General features: G+C 42.7%; 1 protein-coding gene across 1 annotated transcript in view; it reads right to left on the bottom strand.

The window, feature by feature from the left end:
- The window catches only part of LOC124799203 (probable G-protein coupled receptor CG31760), a 418,997-nt gene that overhangs the window by 68,483 nt on the left and 329,674 nt on the right, over positions 1-20,840 (bottom strand). Inside the window, exon 8 of the mRNA XM_047262738.1 lies at positions 3,722-3,860. Within this exon, the coding sequence (XP_047118694.1) occupies positions 3,722-3,860 (139 nt within the window). The remainder of the gene's footprint in view (positions 1-3,721; positions 3,861-20,840) is intronic.

Here is a 20,840-nt window from a genome sequence, read left to right as displayed (position 1 = left end):
CCAGCAGCTCTACCGATGGTCAAGTCTCCGTGGTTGGATGTCACACCCTGGTTCACAGACTTCGGTAAAACAATGACTGTGTTCTGTTTTTCCAAGGAACTATATCACTGTGCACGTACTAACGGTAAACGCTTGTGGAACTTGGTTTCCATGTGCAGCAGTAGAACTTTGCAAACATTCTTTTGTGTAAAACTCGACCAAATACGTGACATTGAGTTGTTCCACAATGACCTTCAGCCTGTCAGTCATTTTTCACTGTTAACTGCGTTAACTAATTGAAGCAGACGAGCATCGTACTTTTTACAATAAACCATATTTCTGTAAGGTTATTTACTTTCATTGCGGATACGGCGGATTCTTTAGTTTTTACGAAGTTTGTTTGTGACTTAAGGGCGAGCCGATAACACTGGTTAGTAGCTTGTGCTTGCTATCCTCGAGCAAATATGTCGTGTGTCCAATGGCTGAAACTTCTGATATGACTTCACATGTTCTGCTCACCACGTAACACATGAAGTACAGTTTTCACGCCTTGACAGAGAGGTTGACCACATTGTGTGCAATGGTGCCGGTGGTTTCCAATTCGCCTCTCCTGCACAGTATCATGGTGAAGAGCTTCTGCGCTTCGGCTCCTTCGTTCCCACCATTCGACCACAAACTCAAGCCGTGGTATAACTAAATCGTGCACATCGGGCAACACATATTGGTCTAAGGAGTCTCCAGTAATGAGCAGCAGCACGCAATCTTGTTAGCTTACTCCAGACCTGCGATCTATGTGCTGGTAAAACAATAAAACGTGGAAGCATAACCTCACACTCTTCCTTATGACCATGTCAGATCCAGTTTGTGTGCTAGTTCGATTCCCAAGTGCTCATAACCATGCCCTGCCACAAACTCTTCAGCTGCCATAAACTCGGTGGGTAACCTAACAGGAAATGGATTCCCCAGATGCAGAGCGTCTTGCAGGACTGTCGTTTCACGTGTCAGAGTCTATCCTGTCAGAGGTCTTATGTGGCCACGTTTGTGAGGGACATTCTGTTGGTGCCCTGCCTGGATGAACCATTCGGTCCAGACTTGTTAAAATTGAAGGACTCTTCTCTGGAGGCATATTTGCCGCTCATCACGGCATTTGAACAGTCAGTGCGTTCAGAGGTAGCGCCGCACGACCAATCTCAGGTTTTTGCTGCTAGGCCCAACCGTCGTTCTCAGTCACATGGTAGGCCAGATTGACGAACGTCTCAGAAAGACCAGGCACAAAAGTGACCCAAATGTTGACCCCAGCAATTGCCATCTTGTAGCCAGTGTTTTGTGTCCCCCTCTCTCACAAATGCGGCCATCAGCGCGCGAAATGTAAGGCGTGCGGTAAATCAGGCTACAAGGTGGAAGTCTGTCAGTCCAATAAAATGTCCGTGGACTACGTGCATGTCGATTCGCTGTATGATGAAAACAGCATCTGGAGACGAGACTTTACCAGATGCTGTTTATACACAGTCATGTTCCTTCCAATGCAAATATTTTGACCATGACAGTCTCCACTGTCTCTTGCAGACTGACACAGGTTTCTTGGACATAATCATTGACTGATACCCCTACCAGCAGATAGGCGCCCCACCCCTCCGGCCTATCGATTTCCGGATGCTGTCGTACAGTAATGGCATCGTCCATTTTTCAGGCCAGTTCAGTGCTACTGTCTATTATGGCACCCATTCCATCGACGGTCTCACCGTGGTAGTGAATTCCTCCAGGGAGGGAAGGGATAGATCTATTCGGCGCGGTGGGCCTCGAGGTCCACGATTACACGCCTAACGTCCATTCCCTTTGGCGTGTCAGCTCTCCTCGACGATTTGTTTACCCGTTTTAGTTCGGTGTTTTCGCCGCCTGGCTTAGGCATCAAAGGTTCTGAGGTCCATATCACTCTACTCCCATCTGCAGCCTCCCAGGTTTCAAAACACGTATTCCTCCCTTTGCCCTTCAAGACAACTTCAGCATTTGCAGTCTCTCATATTCAGTGGGCGACGCCTATCCTTGTGATGGAGAAGAATAATGGCGCCTTGCGAGTCTGTACGGATTTCTCAGACATGATCAACTTCCCGTCCGGACAGTTTTCATTCGCGGACGTAGTGTTCAGCCAACCACGTGAAGTTCTATATCTTATTGCAGTGCAAGTTGCAGGGACAAACTGTCATATAAAAGAAAGGTGGACTCTGTCGTGTTTGTGTAGATTCCAGTGTATGTCCATTGGTCATCCATGGGTTGTAGCCATACTACAAAAAGTCATGGCGGTACGCAATGCAAGTTGAACACGATCACCGATGCATTCCTACCAAAAGTGAAGACCGATATCTGGCCACCTGTGCATTACGGTGTCGTATGCCAGAGGACTGCAAGACGATCGCAGAATGGCCATTGGAACCGCTGTGTTCGATCAGACTTTAAGAACCAGATTGGGAGAAAGGACCTTACGATCCGAACGCACCGTTCGAGTACCCTGTTTGACACGATAACGTCTCGCCTTCGGTCGTTCATTCGCACGTCAACTGGCAGCTTCGTCATTGGCGGAACTTTATTCGGATTTCCTCTGACGCAAGGTAATGGCCGCGTTCGTGTGTGGAGATGTCTTGGTGGGTGACACCTGCCAGACGTTATCCAGAAAATCGACAGATTCGGCCTAAGTTGTGTGATGGTAAGGGTAGGGAAAGTGTTGACATCTGTACGGATCTCGTCGAAGTCTTACCGCCAGGCAGTACGTCGAACAGGTCCTTTTCGGCCATATGGCTGCCGCTGCATACGATGGTGGTCCTGAATTCCCTCTCATGTACGATAATGCCGGAGCTCATGTGGTGGCCGTAACAACGATTGTCCGGCGAAGGCTGGTTATTGAAGTAAAGGAAGGGCCAGCGGAGAGTCACAACATAAAACCTATAGCACCTTTGTGGGACATGCTTCTGTTGCACCATGGACGCTCTAAGAACTCTGAAGCGCTTTTTTGAAGAATGGGAACAGTTACCAAGGGAAGACCTGTGTAGACGTACATGGAGCATGTCACAAAGGTGTCAGATGGTGGTATACGCTCGTGGAGGGCACACACGTTATTGAAGCTCTCGAAGTCTAACGAACAGCATCCTGAATGACGGAATGAGTGATTGTTTTCGAGACCTGTCGAACGTTTCCGCTCTTATTCTGTACATAAACGAGTATGTAAAGAAGTTTTGTGTACTTAATTTGTGAACGATAAAGGTATGATTTGATTCTTATCCAGTCAGAATTGATGTTCAGTGGATTGGCATGTTCCCTATTTCTTTCGAGCAGTGTATATATTTCTATATCTTAATGTTATTGTTCTTTGTAGAATGTAAATGTGTTCAGTGTAACGTAATTAAGACGAAATCCATTCAGGACCAATTGTGGCGTTGGGAACTGAAGCAACAGCACGTAAACATCTGTTAATCCCAGGAGGAGGAGGCGCTTAGTGTTTAATGTCCCGTCGACAACGAGGTCATTAGAGACGGAGCGAAAGCTCGGATGAGGGAAGGATGGGGAAGGAAATCGGCCGTGCCCTTTCAAAGGAACCATCCCGGCATTTGCCGGAAGCGATTTTAGGGAAATCACGGAAAACCTAAATCAGGATGGCTGGAGACGGGATTGAACCGTCGTCCTCCCGAATGCGAGTCCAGTGTGCTTACCACTGCGCCACCTCGCTCGGTGTTAATCCCACTGTACTCACATGGATACGTTGAGGAAGACGGAGAGAAGGAACTCGTTGTATATGGCCATGGAGATGAAGCGGCTCTCGTTGAACTCTGAGGGGGCTTTCCGCACCACGATGCACAGCCGAATGCCCCACACCAGGAACATCACCTCCACTGGAACATAAAAGTTTCGTAACTACTTTTTGCCGTTCGTAACCTCTAACTCGTTTCGTAAGTAATAATAGCTAGGTGTTCACAAACATTGTTTACAACCAAGGCGGGTTCTTATACGATTTAGTATTTACGACTAATAATGATGGGGTGGATGCTGGACCTCAGAGACAAAATTCTGAATTATAGACAAACAATGAGTTGCTATCAAATTTCACACTGAATGCATACGATCCATGTGACTTCTTGTCACACAGTAAAACTCCTCCAGCACACCACAAATAGGACTCTTCAACCACAGTGCCATACTTATTGTTTTTTTATCTTATGCTACTAGTCTTCTCACTGGTTTGAAGCGAGCTACCACCTTTACCTCTCCTGTTGTAATATCCTTGTTTCTTACTAGCCCTTACACTTAATGTCTAAAGGTATTTGCTGTTTATATTCCTAACTCATCTACAACATTGGCCATCTTCGGATTTGTCTGGTTCTACTGAAGTTATTCCTCAACGACTTGACCCAGCTCCTATCAATCTGACACTTTTAGTCACTTGATACATTCCTTTTCTTCCAGATACTTAGGAGAAAATTCCTATTTTCTAATTTACGTTTCATACCATAAATGTAAACATTCTTCTGTAACCCCGGATTTCAACTTTTCATTTCTAGTCCTCTCCAGTTTTCCCACAGTTTTCCTTTCTATACAATGCTGAACTTTGTGCAGTGAATGTTCAAGCAAGGTCACCTGTTGCGCTTCATTTCGTAGGTATCCACATTAATTGAAGAAGGTCAAAGAAAAAAAAAGTTCACCAGTCGAGACAAAAAGCTCCCTCCCATTTATTATGTGGCAAACCCGCTAAAATATTTTAATTACGTCGACCACAAGTGTAAGTTAAATACGTAGCTCTCCTCTCGTAGAGACTGTAAATTAACTGCAGTTCATTACCATTGTCTCTGCACGCTAACTGTGAGAACAGACCGCAGTAGAAAGAGGTGGCCACTAGATGCAAGGCTACCGTGTAGTATGCTCCGTCTGGCTGTGTCCCGTATTCCTGTATAAACCTATTAAAGAGAACGGAGAGGTTGTTCTGGGACGGAAGACAGTAATTCGATACTGAAGCTGTGTTTTCCGTGTACTTTACATCCAATGTAGACAAGCAGTTTCTCTGACGATACTCTTGTATTACAAATTTATCCTTTTCACCCACAAAAAAGCAGGTTGATTTTACCACACACATGTCGTTTTGCACATTTAAAAGATCGTCAGCTGTCTGGGGTGAAACATATTTACAATATTCATACGTTATTGAGGAAAGATTTTTTTCCTTGCAGTGGCAACTACGTTTTTATTTCATCTGGATTAGGGGTATGCATGCAAATTTTCTGTGCAGCAATGTCTACTGTGTTATGTTATTTATAATAATATGTAAATATATCACTTGGATAAAGAGGAAGTGTATTAATTAATAATAGAGACTGTTAGGTAGGAGGTGTTACATAAGTATACAAGGCAGGAAACTCATCACCAAAAGCCACATAAAAACTTAAAATCAAAGCTAAGAAACAGACTTCTAATACGTATTAAAACACACTCAAAAATAGAGCATACATTTTCAGACATACAGAAACAGACAAAAATATTTAAAAAAGCTTAATTTTAAGTTTTTCGGGACAGGCAAAAGTCGCACTCAATATTTTTTGACCGGTTCTGCTCAGTTTACTAGAGAGTCGTCAGAAACTGTGGAACTTACACTGTGGAATGTACAAAGCGTTACAATATGGAGACATAAATTAATGCAAAGCAGCTCACTCAATTTATAGTCTGATAACTTACGTTGAAGATAGTTAGCTGGTTACATTGCTGATGTAAGATATTAAGCTGACTATGTAAGTGTTTGTCATGTCTATGGTCATGTCATTCCAAAACATAACGTAGTATTTGTATTGAGCGAGGTAAGGTCCTGAATACGACGGTGATCGAGAGAGCCTTTGCCGCTGTTTTCTACAAGCCGAATTAAGGTATATTAAGGTAATCACAAGTATACGCACTATTGTGTGTACCTCACATATTTTTCTTTTATGAATGTCAGTACTATTGCTAGTTGGGAATTTTCTCGTTATGTTCTTGCAGATTATGAGTTATTTACATCGAGCAGAGACATAAGACGATAGAATGGGGTGAAAGAGATATAGAAGAGGTAGGTAGGTTAGAGAAAGAGAAATACAATGGTAAAATTCGAAGTTATGGTGGAGAGGAGAAAGAAAGAGACCAGAGGGGCACAATAATGGTGGCTATACCGCCCATAATATGTAAGTTTTGAGTTCCCTCTTGAATGTTTAGTGGTTCTGGATAAGACGCAGATCACAGGGGAGCGCGTTCCACAGTCGTATGACTGAGATGGAGAATGACACGGAGAATGATAATGTGTTATGTAAAGGTACAGCCAAGATGCTAGACGTATCCGATCTGGTATTGAGGTTGTGGAATGATGATAGGTGTTTAACGTGAGAAGATAAGTATTGGGGCACCAGTGACTAAGAAATCGATGAAGTAAGCACATCGTGTGGAGATCGTGTTCCGTATGTGGGCGTATCCAACCTAGCTGGGAGTATGAAGGACTGATATGATCAAACAACCGTATATTGCACACGTATCTAACGCAATCATTCATCACTAGCTCGAGGCATCTTGAATTTTCTCTATTTGTGCCGTGTTGAACTACATCACAGTAGTAAAGATTAGGCAAGACTAGTGTTTGGACTAATTATTGTTTAACATGAGTTGGAAATGTTTTTCTAAATTTTTGGATTGGTTGTAGGGAGGAGAGCGATTTCCTGCAAGCTGTGACTGTTTGTTCTTCCCGGCTTAGGTGTTAGTAAAAGATTATTCCAAGGTCTTTTACTGTTTTTTGGTATGGTAGTTGGGTCCCGTTGAGGAGTATTTGAGAGACTGTTTCGCGGAAGTACCGGCTGATTAAATTTGGATGAGATATAAGAATGACCTGAGACTTCTTGGGGCTTAGTTTCAGACCTAGGTTCTGTGCCCATCTGGAAACAGAGCAAAGATCTGTGTTCATACTTGCTACTGCGTCAGCAATGTTCTTGGGGCTTGCAGTTATGTACAGTTGGATGTCGTCGGCATATAGATGGTAGTTGCAGGAGTGAATCACTGAAGAAATATCATTAATGTACAGTGAGAAGAGTAATGGACCTAGGACGGAGCCTTGGGGAACTCCAGAGCGCACGTTTTTCCATGATGACATCTCCGACCCACAAGTGACTTGCTGACTTCTGTTTTTGAGGTAACTGTCGAACCAGTGTATTGCGCTGTTTGAGAAATTCAGCTGTTTCATTTTAATTAGTAATATATCAAAGTCAACTGTATCAAAAGCCTTGCTAAAGTCAAGCAGTGTTCACGTCTGTCCATAGCATGTTTCATGTCATCAGTTACTTTGATTAATGCAGTTGCTGCACTATGGTGCTTTCGGATGCCTGACTGATATTTATCAAGGGTGAGTTTTGAGGTAATCCGTCAGCTGTACATGGACGATGTATTCTAGGGCTTTAAATATTGCAGGTAGTATGCTGATCGGCCTGTAGTCACCTGGCGACTTTGGGTTGTCAGTCTTGGGTATAGGTTGAATTAAACTTTACTTCCACTCAGTAGGATATGTACTACTGACAAGCGACAGGTTGAAGATGTCTGTGATAACTGGAATAATAGTGTCTACAACGTTCTTAATCTTGCCAATGCTCACTCCATCATTTCCTACTGCGTCTGAAGAGATTCTCATATTTGCCTTGTGTAATGTGCCTGTAGTGACATGTTTTAGGAAAAACTCGTCTCTCGATAGATTGACATCTTGGGGCTGGTAATTTGTCGCTGCGTAACAGTTTACAGCTGTTGACAAGAAATCGTTTAATTCTTCTGCAGACGCTTGATAAACGGTGGCAGATCTTCGCTTCCCTACACCGAAACTGCGCAGCTTTTTCCACAGTGCAGCAGGTTTCCATATGCCGCATACAACAGAAATATTGTATATTACCCGTCTCTCCCTATAGCTCACCCCTGTTTTTCTCAGAATATCGAACATCATGCACCATTTTACACTGTCGAACGCTTTTTCCAGGTCTACACATACTATGAACATGTCTCGATTTTTCTGCAGCCTTGCTTCCATTATCACCCGCAAAGTCAGATTTGCCTCTCTTGTGCCATTAACTTTCCTAAAGCCAAACTGATCGTCATCTGGCTCATCCTCAATGCTCTTTTCCATTCTTCTGCTTATTATTCATTTCAGCGACTTGGATGCATGAGCTGTTAAGCTGTTGTTCGATAATTGTCGCACTTGTCAGCTCTTTTATTCCGAAAGTCAGATGGTATTTCGCCAGACTATTCACGCCAACGTGAATAGTCGTCTTGTTGTGACTTCCCCAAAGATTTCAGAAATTCTGGCGGAATGTTACCTATCCCTTCTGCCTTATTTGACCTTAAGTCCTCCAAAGTTCTCAGGAATTTGGATTCTGATAGTGGTTCTCCTATGTCTTGTAAATCGAGAACTGTTTCTTATCCTGTCACATCAGACAAATCTTCCCCCTCACAGAGAGCATCAATTCAATGTTCCCCCGTATCAGCCCTCTCCTCTGCGTTTAACAGGGAAACTGTCGTTTCAGTCTTAATGTTACCACCCTTGCTTTTAATTTCGCGGAGGGTTGTTTTGACTTTTCTATATGCTGAGTCAGTGCTTCCGACAGTCATTTCTTTTTCTATTTCTTCACATTTTTAATGTGGCTGTTACGTCTTAGCTTCTCTGAACTTCGTATATGTTTCGTTCCTCTTCGACATGTATTTCTGTATTCCTCAATTTCCCTGAACATTAATGTACTTCCTTCTTTCATCGATCAACTGAAGTCTTTCTCCTGTTACTTATTGTTTCTTTGCAGTTGTCTTCTATGTCACTATGTTTTCTTGTTCAACGTCTCGGATGGCCTTTTTAGAGATCTCCATTCTTGTTCAACTGTACTGCCTACTGAGCTTTTCCTTATTGCTGTATCTATAGCCTTAGAGAACTTCAAGCGTATCTCGTCAATATTTAGTACTGCTGTTCCTCTTCTTTGTGTATAGTCTCCCTAACTAAACCCTTAAACTTCAGCCTACTTTTCATCACTACTACATTATGATTTCAGCAATATCTGCTCCTGTGTACGCCTTACAACTCAGTATCTGTGGTTCCGAATTTTCGTGGAGGGTAGCCACGCTCACCATTCCATGGCGCTTCTTTCTGATGGCAACCCGCAGACGCAACAGCGTGGAGCAACAACGGTCGGCATTCGTGGATTCAACAAATTGCACGAAATCCGTAACTTGCGAACCACGGCGATCACTGAAGACTTAACATCACTTTCTCAATAGTGAACAGAACAGTCCCTTTGGTCAAAGGTGAAGCCAGAAGTGTCCAGGAAACTACCACTTTCCTCTGTACAGGGTCGAACATTACTTTATGAACGAATCATTCGCTAACCTTTCGTCACGTCAACCAGCTGCTTCGGCATCCACCGACATAACACTTTCTGGTAGCCTAAGGATCTGTGAATGAAGTCGCCAACAGCTACATACGAAACACCAAGCTCCCGGGGAATGTACACACACCGAAGCGTTTCCGCCTCTGCATGCACGGGGGAACTGTCGTTGTCACTCAAGACTTCATGGCCTTTTACGAGTGCACACCACCACCTCATGCGTCTCATCAAAGCAAGACACTGTTCATCATTCGTGGGCTGCCGTTCCCTGTGGATTTAGATAGATAGACATTGGTCCCTTGTTTCATAGAACACATATCACACTTCAATACTGTTATACCACGGAAGAGTGAAGCAAAACAGCCATCCTCAAAAACGGGCAGCAGCTCCACGCTGTGGAGCTAGTAGCAGATAAAGCCGTGCCGTTCCAAAAAATACCACCCCTGGGAATGGATATGTTGACTTCGTATTTACTGACGTAATTTGGTTAGAAAAAGTAAGGGCAAAGAATTCTTTTTTCGACATCCTATATCTACATCAATTTGAATACCTCACTAAAAATCACTGTAATTCAGTTAATGCACTATTATCGAATACGGTACATAACTTCCATTGCTTAGAGAATGCATTTAAATTGCTACAGTAAATACTAATTTACATTTGAGTCGCAGCATTTGTGGGCATATATATATATATATATATATATATATATATATATATATATATATATATATATATATATATATCACTCGTGCACCAGAAAAATTTCATTGTTGAGATACATCTTTAAAAATATATCTTTACAAATATATCGTTAAAAGACATTTCAAAATAGCTATTTTTGAATATACTTCTGTAAGGAAACGCCAGACTCAAATTTCCCTGTTCCTCGGTCTTTTCCAGGTGTAGCTCCTCCTTTTGTGACTCTTGAACAGAGTATTCGCCTTCCAGTCCGCCATGACTATTAAATTTTCATCTACCTTCATGGACTGACTTATATGTTCAAAATCGGCATGTAGTTTCTCTACGACTTCAACTTCTGCTTGCGACGTCAGCATGCATACCTGAACTATTGTTAAGGGTGTCCGTATGCAGATAATTTTGATGCCAAGAACCCTATCATTGCTCGCAGTAATTCACTTTTTGCCCTACCTTCCTATGCATAATTAAACTCTATTTTGTTATGCCATTTTATGGTGATGTTGATATTATCCTGTAATCCTCTGGCCAGAAATTCCTGTCTCTTTTCCAAAAAAATGGCTCTGAGCACTATGGGTCATCAGTCCCCTAGAACTTAGAACTACTTAAACCTAACTATCCTAAGGACATCACACACATTCATGCCCGATGGAGGACTCGAACTTGCGACTGTAGCAGTCCCGCGGTTCCGGACTGCAGCGCCTAGAACCGCACTATCACCACGGCCGGCTCTCTTTTCCATTTCATTTCACTGATCACTATTGTATCTAGACTGAGAGTTAGCATTCCCCTTTTCAAATTTTATAGCTTTCCTAGCTTGTTCTAACTTCTCAGATTGCACGCCTACATTCATAGAACTCCACACTTTCGTTGATTATTCGACCTTTTTCTCATGGTCACCTCCCACTTGGCAGTCTCTCCCCGGGAATCCGAATGGGGTACAAGCCTGGAGTCTTTTGTCTTTCTTCAGTTACTGGCCACATATCCTGTGGATACACATTATGTATCTTTAATACAGTGGTTTCTATTGATTTATGCATCATCATGCCTGTTATCATTTACGATTCTTCCGCCTTTTAGGGGCAGGCTCACATTTCATGGGCGAAATTGTGTAATAAACCTCTGGCTGCTTCTGCACACTTTTTGACAAGGCAACTGGCAGATCCACTTGTCAGCCGCAATTGCTCATGATTTTTATTTAAATTTAAAAGAGTGGCAAGTTCGAACCTGGGACTCAGGCCGTCTTGACTACTAGTCGAAGATGCTACCACTAGACTACAGGTACCATAACTTCAAAATATGCTAGGATGAATGGCTGCTACATAATTCACTGTGATACACCACAGAAAGGTTAGTTTTGCTGGTAAAGAGTTGACCGACATGCACCTCGTGTAAAGAGTCAATGAATCCGATGGAAGAGCTGCAGAAAAACGCCATTGTGTTCTGAGCGCATGAAACGAGGAAGGGAAATTTTCATGCCTGTTTCATTTTACTCTGCAATAGATTCCTTGATTTAGAAAAAGTAGAGCACTTGGATTGCTATGAATGCTCTCCTAATGAGCATGTGCCACAGTGACTGGTAGTACGGTGCCCTATGTAAATGTTCTTTCCTCTCACAAAACGAAGTACTCATTCATTTTGAATGTTTTTGGCATTGTGAGAAGACACACTGCAATGGAATTAAATCTGGGAAAACAGGAAATTTTGCCGAACACATCTCTGTGCGGGAAGACCGGAGGGTCGGGAGGCGATTTCGTGGGACGAGGGCCTTCACAGCTCCCAGGCATTGTCACTGTTTAGAAGCTCTGGGGTCGTTGAGGAAGCCGAGGGCGGAGGTACAACGAGAATCAGGTCAGGCCTGTTGATGCATTTTTGCAAGCAGCTTTAAAGATTGTGATCACGTATATTCGAAGACACTGTTGTTGTTGTTCTTGTTGTTGTGGCCTTCAGTCCTGAGACTGGTTTCATGCAGCTCTCCATGCTACTCTATCCTGTGCAAGCTGCTTCACCTCTCAGTGCGTAATGCAGCTTACATCCCTTTGAATCTGCTTACTGTATTCATTTCTAGGTCTCCCTCTATGATTTTTACCCTCAACGCTGCCCTTCAGTTCAAAATTGGTGACCTCTTGATGCCTCGGACAAGTCCTATCAACCGATCTCTTCTTCTAGTCAGGTTGTGCCACAAACTCCTCCCCAATTCTGTTCAATACCTCCACATTAGTTATGTGTTCTACCCATCTAATCTTCAGCATTCTTCTTCAGCACCACATTTCGAAAGCTTCTATTCTCTTCTTGTCCAAACTATTTATCGTTCATGTTTTACTTCGATACATGGCTACAATCCATACTAATACTTTCAGAAACGACTTCCTGACACTGAAATCAATACTCGATGTTAACAAATTTCTGTTCTTCAGAAACCCTTTCCTTGTCATTGCCAGTCTACATTTTATATCCTCTCTACTTCAACCATCATCAGTTATTTTGCTCCCCAAATAGCGAAACATCTTTACTACTGTAGGTGTCTCATTTCCTAATCTAATTCCCTCAGCATCACTCGATTTAATTCAACTACATTCCATTATTCTCGTTTTGCTTTGGTTGATGCTCATCTTATACACTCCTTTCAAGACACTGTCCATTCCGTACAACTGCTCTTCCAAGTCCTTTGCTGTGTTTGACAGAATTACAATGTCGTCGGCAAACTTCAAAGTTTTTATTTCTTCTCCATGGATTTTAATACCTACTTTGAATTTTTCTTTTGTTTCCTTCACTGCTTGCTCAATATACAGATTGTATGACTTCGGGGAGAGTCTACAACCCTGTCTCACTCCCTTCCCAACCACTGGTTTCCTTTCGTGTCCCTCCCTTCTTATAATTGCCATCTGGTTTCTGTACAAATTGTATATAGCCCTTAGCTCCCTGTATATTACCCCTGCCACCTTCAGAATTTGAAAGAGAGTCTCCCAGTCAACATTGTCAAAGGCTTTCTCTAAGTCTACAAATGCTATAAACGTAGGTTTGCCTTTTCTTAATCTAGCTTCTAAGATGAGTCGTAGGGTCAGAATTGCATCACGTGTTCCAATATTTCTACATAATCCAAACTGATCTTCCCCGAGGTCGGCTTCTACCAGTTTTTCCATTCGTCTGTAAAGAATTCGCGTTAGTATTTTGCAGCCGTGACTTATTAAACTGATAGTTCGGTAATTTTCACATCAGTCAACATCTGCTTTCTTTGGGATTGGAATTATAATATTCTTCCTGAAGTCAGAGGGTAGACTTTTGTTAGGACTGGCTCTCCCAAGGCCGTCAGTAGTTCCAATGGAATATTGTCTACTCCCGGGGCCTTGTTTCGCCTCAGTACTTTCAGTGCTCTGTGAAACTCTTCACGCAGTATCGTATCCTTGATTTCATCTTCATCTACATCCTCTTCCATTTCCATAAAATTGTCCTCAAGTACATTGCCCCTGTATAGACCCTCTATATATTTCTTCCACCTTTCTGCTTTCCCTTCTTGGCTTAGAACTGGGTTTTCATCTGAGCTCTTGAAATTCATGCAAGTGTTTCTGTTTTCTTCAGTCTCTTTAATTTTCCTGTACGCAATATCTATCTTACCCTTAGTGAAATGTGCCTCTACTTCGTTACATTTGTCCTCTAGCCATCCCTGCTTAGCCATATTGCACTTCCTGTCAATCTCATTTTTGAGACGTTTTTGCCTGCTTCATTTACTGCATTTTTATATTTTCTTCTTTCATCAGTTATGTTCGACATTTCTTCTGTCACCCAAGGATTTCTACTACCTCTCGTCTTTTTACCAATTTGATGGTTCCTCTGCTACCTTCACTGCTTCATCCCTCAAAGCTACCAATTCTTCTTCTACTGTATTTCTTTCCCCCATTCTTGTGAATTGTTCCCTTATGCTCTCCCTGAAACTCTGTACAACCTCTGGTTTAGTCAGTTTATCCAGATCCCATCTCCTCAAATTCCCACCTTTTTGCAGTTTCTTCAGTTTTAATCTACGGTTGATAACCAATAGATTGTGGTCAGAGTCCACATCTAACCCTGGAAATGTCTTACAATTTAAAACCTAGGTCCTAAGTCTCTTTCTTACAATTATATAATCTATGTGAAACCTGTCAGTACCTCCAGGCTTCTTCCATGTATAAAATCATCTTTTATGATTCTTGAACCAAGTGTTAGCTATGGTTAAATTATACCCTTTTGCAAAATTCTTCCAGGTGGCTTCCTCTTTCATTTCTTCCTCCCCATCCATATTCACCTAGTACGTTTCCTTCTCTTCCTTTTCCTACTATCGAACTCCAGTCACCCATAACCATTAAATTTTCGTCTCCCTTCACTATCTGAATAATTTCTTTTATCTCATCATACATTTCTTCAATTTCTTCATCAGCAGAGCTAGATGGCATATAAACTTATACTACTGTAGTAGGCGTGGGTTTCGTGTGTATCTTGGCCACAATTATGCGTTAACTATGCTGTTTGTAGTAGCTTACCCGCACTCCTATTTTTTTAATTCATCATTGAACCTACTCCTGCATTACCACTGTTTGATTTTGTATTTATAACCCTGTATTCACCTGGCCAAAAGTCTTGTTCCTCCTGCCACCGAACTTCGCTAATTCCCACTATATCTAACTTTAACCTATCCATTTCCCTTTTTATATTTTCTAACCTACCTGCCCGATTAAGGGATTTGACATTCCACGCTCCGATCCGTGCAACGCCAGTTTTCATTCTCCTGATAACGACGTCCTCCTGAGCAGCCCCCGCCCGGAGATCCGAATGGGGGACTATTTTACCTCCGGAATATTTTACCCAAGAGGACGGCATCACCATTTAATCATACAGTAAAGCTTCATGCTCTCGGGAAAAATTACGGCTGTAGTTTCCCCTTGCTTTCAGCCGTTCGCAGTACCAGCATAGCAGAGCCGTTTTGGTTATTGTTACAAGGCCAGATCAGTCAAGCATGCAGACTGTTGCACCTGCAACTACTGAAAAGGCTGCTGCCCCTCTTCAGGAATCACACGTTTGTCTGGCCTCTCAACAGATACCCCTCCGTCCAGGTTGCACCTATGGTACTGGTATCTGGATCGCTGAGGCACGCAAGCCTCCCCACCAACGGCAAGGTCTGTGGTTCCTGGGAGGGTGGGGGCGGGGGGGGGGGGGTCGAAAGCACTAGGCCACAAAATAACGATGTAGCCCTTTACCATTTTCCTCATTTTGAAAGCGCTCAGGAGCTAGGCTAGTGCCATGGGCGTGAGGGTGTCGTCAGAAGCACGTAGCGATCTTACTTAGTAGTACGAGATGGCTGAATGGCTGGAGTGATGGCTGAAGACGATGTATTATTTGTGTGACTCTGATCTGCAGGGACATCTCGATTTTACACCACAATTCTTTTGCAATTTCTCTATTGGCAAAAGACGCTGCTTGTGGTGTAATAAAGCGCAGTCCACAGAAGAAGGAGACACATTTTTACGAAATTCAGTCGCCAACCGCAGGTGCGGGGACTCAGACGTTCGCACCCGGACCGGGTGTTGAGGGGTCGGAGACCGGACTACGGACTTGAGTTGAGGTGGGCAGCAGCGCAGCCAAGCTGATCAGCAGAGGCTGCAGTTGCAGCTGTCACGACGCGCTCTCCTGATCTCAGCTGAGCCACATCCACTATTCATCACAGCATTTGAGATTTCGCGGTGCGTACTTGATGCGGCACAGCGATATAGGTGAGGCTGCCCCAAACCTCATACTATTGCCAGTCTCCGATCCGAGAACATGTACTGAGTACATGATTTTCGTTGTCAGTCACCAAGCTTCCAGTGACGGTTTCTGTCAGGATTTCGTGGCGTGAACGTAAGCTTCAGATCGAGTTTTAGTTCATTGGGCTTATGTGGCAGACAGGCCAGTATCTCTGATATCCAGAATAACCAGTTACATGAATGAAGTTATTCAATGTTTATCTCTTTCTTCTAATAAGTGTAATAAACATTTTTTTGGAATGACTTTGGGCGCTGGACTGGTTAAATATTTTCCTATAAACTTACTGTGCAAATCCCCCACTTTCGGATCTATGTCTGCTGACTTAGAGAATCACATTATTCACCTAAATTTACGTATATATAAATTAACTGGGCAGATCATAAAGATGGGCCCAGGCCCCTTTGAAAATGGATTTCTGAGTAGGGAACAAAAAATGGCGTTTGCACACCTAGAGCGATGACAACCCAGTTACGATACTTTTACATCCGGAACATCTGAAGCTTTCATCAGTAAATCTATCCATACTGTGCCGGCTGCGGTGGCCGTGCGGTTCTAGGCACTACAGTCCGGAACCGCGGGACTGCTACAGTCGCAGGTTCGAATCCTGCCTCGGGCATGGATGTGTGTGATGTCCTTAGGTTGGTTAGGTTTAAGTAGTTCTAGGGGACTGATGACCTAAGATGTCAAGTCCCATAGTGTTCAGAGTCATTTGAACCAATCTATCCATACTGCGGTTTATCACTGATAACCTACAGCCAACAAAAGAACAAATAAGGGACAGAACGGAGCAGTACTGAATAGTATCAAGAGGGCGAAGAGTAAAGTGGGAAGTGAAACTATAATCAGCAAGTACCAAGTGTGAATCGGGCAAGCTGATTTCCTAACAACGCACACTTTGCATAAGACGATGTGAAGCAACCAAACTATCAACCTAATGTTAGTAACGCTTCTCCCGCTTACCTCTCCTGCTGAAATCAGGAAGCAGCTGGATTGTGGAATATAGACTGTAAGCCCAGAAATTCTAAAATATTTTAAAATAGGTTGTTTTTCATTTGTTGTACCTAGCGCACCGCTCAGCTCAACGAAAACTCACTCTCGACGTTATAGTGAACTATCGCAACTGTCCAACTTTTAAAAATATATTTAAGATCAATATCATAACTTTTCTACCTGTGTGATCTCGGTCCAGAATTATAGAACCATAAATTGCTTCACAAGCACAGTATTATCATGTCATAATAGACTAGTGTTTCGGAAGCTACGATGAACTTGAATCAAACTCAGTTTAATTTCACTGTCTGATGAAAAGTGTCTGAAACATATATTAGTGGACGTTAATTGGACGTTGTATACATCCCTCGCGCTTAAGACGCCTTGAAATTTACTGAAGATGCTTTCAGTGGTTTGTCTGAATATCTGAGGAGGAATGGTAACCCACTCTTTCTTACAAGCGAAAACCAGAGATGGTTCAATGCCGGACACTAGGTTCTGGTGCTAAGTTCACTTTATAACTCATGCCAGAAATGTTGCAAGGGTTTAAGGTCGATACTCCAGACAAGCTAATTGAATTCAGGGATGTTAGTGCCGACAAACCGTTGCCCCACAGTGCCGCTTTACGACAGTGCCTTTTGTCAGACTGATAAAAATAATCGTCGTCTCCGAACTGTTTCTGTACCACATGCAGTACACAATGGTGTAAGATCTGTTCTTATCCTTGCCGGCCGTGGTGGCCGAGTGGTTCTAGGCGCTTCAGTCTGGAACCACGCGACCGCTACGGTCGCTAGTTCGAATCCTGCCTCGGGCATGGATGTGTGTGTGTGATGTCCTTAGGTTAGTTAGGTGTAAGTAGTTCTAAGTTCCAGGGGACTGATGACCTCAGATGTGCTCAGAGCCATTTTTTGTTCTTATCCTTCTGCATCTAGCGTTTTCCTGAGCGCAGTAAGGTGACCACATCCTAACCACGAAAAGCAGCGTGTACTGCTCACTGCACCTCCCCTACACTTCACTGTTAGCATGAAACGTGACGGCAGGTAAAGTTCGTCACGCATTCGCCAAACCGAAAGCTTCCATCGGACTGCCAGAGGGTATAACTGATTCATCGGTCCAAATCACCATTTTCGAGTCATCCAGTGACCAATAGGGTTGTTCTTCACTCGATCTGAACCTTCGCTTAAGGAGGTAGGACGTCAAACGGGCCGACTTGGGGCAGGAGACCCACCACAGGACATTTTCATTTCCATTGTCTACATTTGTACAAATACATTCCTAAAACTTTGTCAGCATGGCCATCAAGAATTCGCGATTCACATTCGTAGCACTGGAAGTTCAAAAACAAGAGCCTATTAATTTTTTACACGTGAGATTTCATCATTTTTTTCACTTACTATTGGCTCGATTTGTACCTATAGGCACACTTTTCTTTATGAGTAATAGATATTCTTCGATGAATTTTGCATAGCATACAAACCATACTTAGAGGTGTGTGAAACTCTATAATTTCTTTATTTTATGAAAATATTAATGAACTGTTACATTTTAAACTTCATGTTTAGAAAATAATCAAATTTTATAGTCAATTATCTCAATTTTTACCACAGTTTTAATAGATTTGTAAAATTCTAAAGTTTCATACACCTGCAAGTACGCTTTGTATGCTGTGCAAAATTAATTGAAGAATATCTCTTACTTATGAAGAAAAGTATACCTATTGCAACAAATGCAGCTACCAGCAAGTGAAAAATATGATGAAAATTCTAAAGTAATAAAAAAAATATTTTGTTATGTTTTTCAACTTCCGCTGCTATGAGTGTGAATCTTGAATCCTTTCTAATCATCCCGACAAAGTCTTCTGAATTGGTTTGTGGAAGTATAGATACTGGAATTGAAATGTCCTGTGGTACTTCTGCTGCTCCAAGTCGGCCCGTTTTACTTCCTATCCCCCTTATCATTGACTACAGAAATTGTGGCTTATGGAGGAAAGCCCAACCATTTTACCCCATTCTTTTATACCCCCTGCGAAAAATGTGCTAGCTCGAATTCCGTGTGCATAGTGGAACTCACAAGTGCTTCTTCCACTGATTACATGCCATTTTTTACAAAAACCTTTCGAAATGCAGGACGGTCCATGTCCATCAGTACATGATATCTGTACATTAACTGTGGTAGTTCCTTTGCGTTTCCACTTCACGCTCACGTCATCAATATCCAGGTTTGGCAGGTTTAGAAAGGAAATGTACTGGTATCTTTATTCGGTAACATCCAAACCGTAGTCCACTTTAGAACTCACTGAGCACCCATTACGTTGCTGCGGTACCTATTATTACAACATAGTACACTCCGCCTCCTTTTCTTATTTGGTTGTTCTGACTCTCGTGACACCTCATGGTAAATTTAGCATTGCAAACATTTTGGATATTTGTGATAATTTGCTATGGGACCAAACTGCTAAGGTCATCGATCCCTAGGCTTACACAGTACTTAATCTAACTCAAACTAACTTACGCTAACGACAACACACACACCCATGCGCGAGGGAAGACTCGAACCTCCGACAGGGGGCAGCCGCGTGAGCCGTGGCAAGGCGCCCTAGACTGCACGGCTAGCCCGCGCGGCTTAGCATTACATCATCATCATCATCATCATCAGTTATCTGCTATATTAGCAGGTCTTTTGCCTCTCCATTTTCTGCGATCCATTGCTTCCTTCTTAAGGCTGCTGTATGTTGTACCGCCATCATGTCATCCAGTATCTGGAATCTCTTCCTTCCTCGCTTCCTTTTCCTTCTTCATAACCTTCTAAAACTGTTTTTAACAGTCCGTCATTCTTTCTCAATATAGGCCCAATCCAATTTCTTTTTCTTCTTTTTATTACATCTAGTAACTGTCTTTTCTCTCCCACTCTTCTCAATAACTCTTCATTATTTACCTGTCCGTCATTCTTTCTTAATATAGGCCCTATCCAATTTCATTTTCTTCTCTTTATTACGTCTAGCAACTGTCTTTTCTCTCCCACTCTTCTAAGTATCTCTTCATTTTTTAATCTGTCCATCCAACTTATTCTTTCCATCCTCCGCCATTTCCACATCTTAAAAGCCTCCAGCCTTTCTCTGTCTTTCTTCCTCATAGTCCATGTTTCAGCGCCATATAGAAGAACACTCCATATAAGACATTTTATGAGTCTCTTCCTGAGTTCTCTGTCCAGACCGCTGCAGAAAATTCTCCTTTTCTTATAAAACGCCTCTCTTGCCATTTCTATCCTTGTTTTAATTTCTGTGCTGCACTTCCAGTCGGTGTCTATCCTGCATTACATACGAGTGTGTATATGTGATTTCGGTAGCTATAGACAAGGTCGGGCAACTGAATGCAGCGGTTACCGTCGTTCTCAATTCTTCTGGTATAGATACTTAACTAGCTTTAATAAAGGTACGGGAGAGTGTTGTGCATTTGAACTTTTTTGAGAGTTTCGCCTATAACCACGCACTCTCGCGTCTCACAATAACATTTGAAAATGCCGCAAATTGCTTATGGTAACCTCCAGCGCGCTCCTTGATGTGATTCAGAAATCGGACAATAGATTGAAACACCGACTAGGAAATATTATGTGATTCTAGGCACACTCTCCTCCAGGTACAACTTTTTCCTGTACTGGTACTGCCTTGTAAAATCAGCGAAACATATGCAACGCTTACGTACGTAATGACACGTTAAATTCGTGTTTGATTTGGGATAAAAACAGGCGTTACGGCGCCAAAACCGCTAATAGTATGTTCAATGTTTTGTGATGTAGTCGCAACGACGAACCTTAAAGAATATTTCGTCAAATTATCTTTGTTTTAAACCAGCTAGAATGCTCGTACAAATAAAACAGTGGTGGGGAAAATTTCACGGGCCTCACAGTTGTCAAACGGAATTCCAAGGTCGCACCTCCAGACTAATTTTTGCAGCACACACTCGCAAGCAAGGTCAGGGGCACGCCATTAATTGCGTTAGC

This window comes from Schistocerca piceifrons, chromosome 5 (genome assembly GCF_021461385.2).
Source record: "Schistocerca piceifrons isolate TAMUIC-IGC-003096 chromosome 5, iqSchPice1.1, whole genome shotgun sequence".
NCBI classification, from domain to species: domain Eukaryota; kingdom Metazoa; phylum Arthropoda; class Insecta; order Orthoptera; family Acrididae; genus Schistocerca; species Schistocerca piceifrons.
Note: the sequence above shows the minus strand (reverse complement) of the source record. Positions and strands in the feature narration are given on the sequence as shown.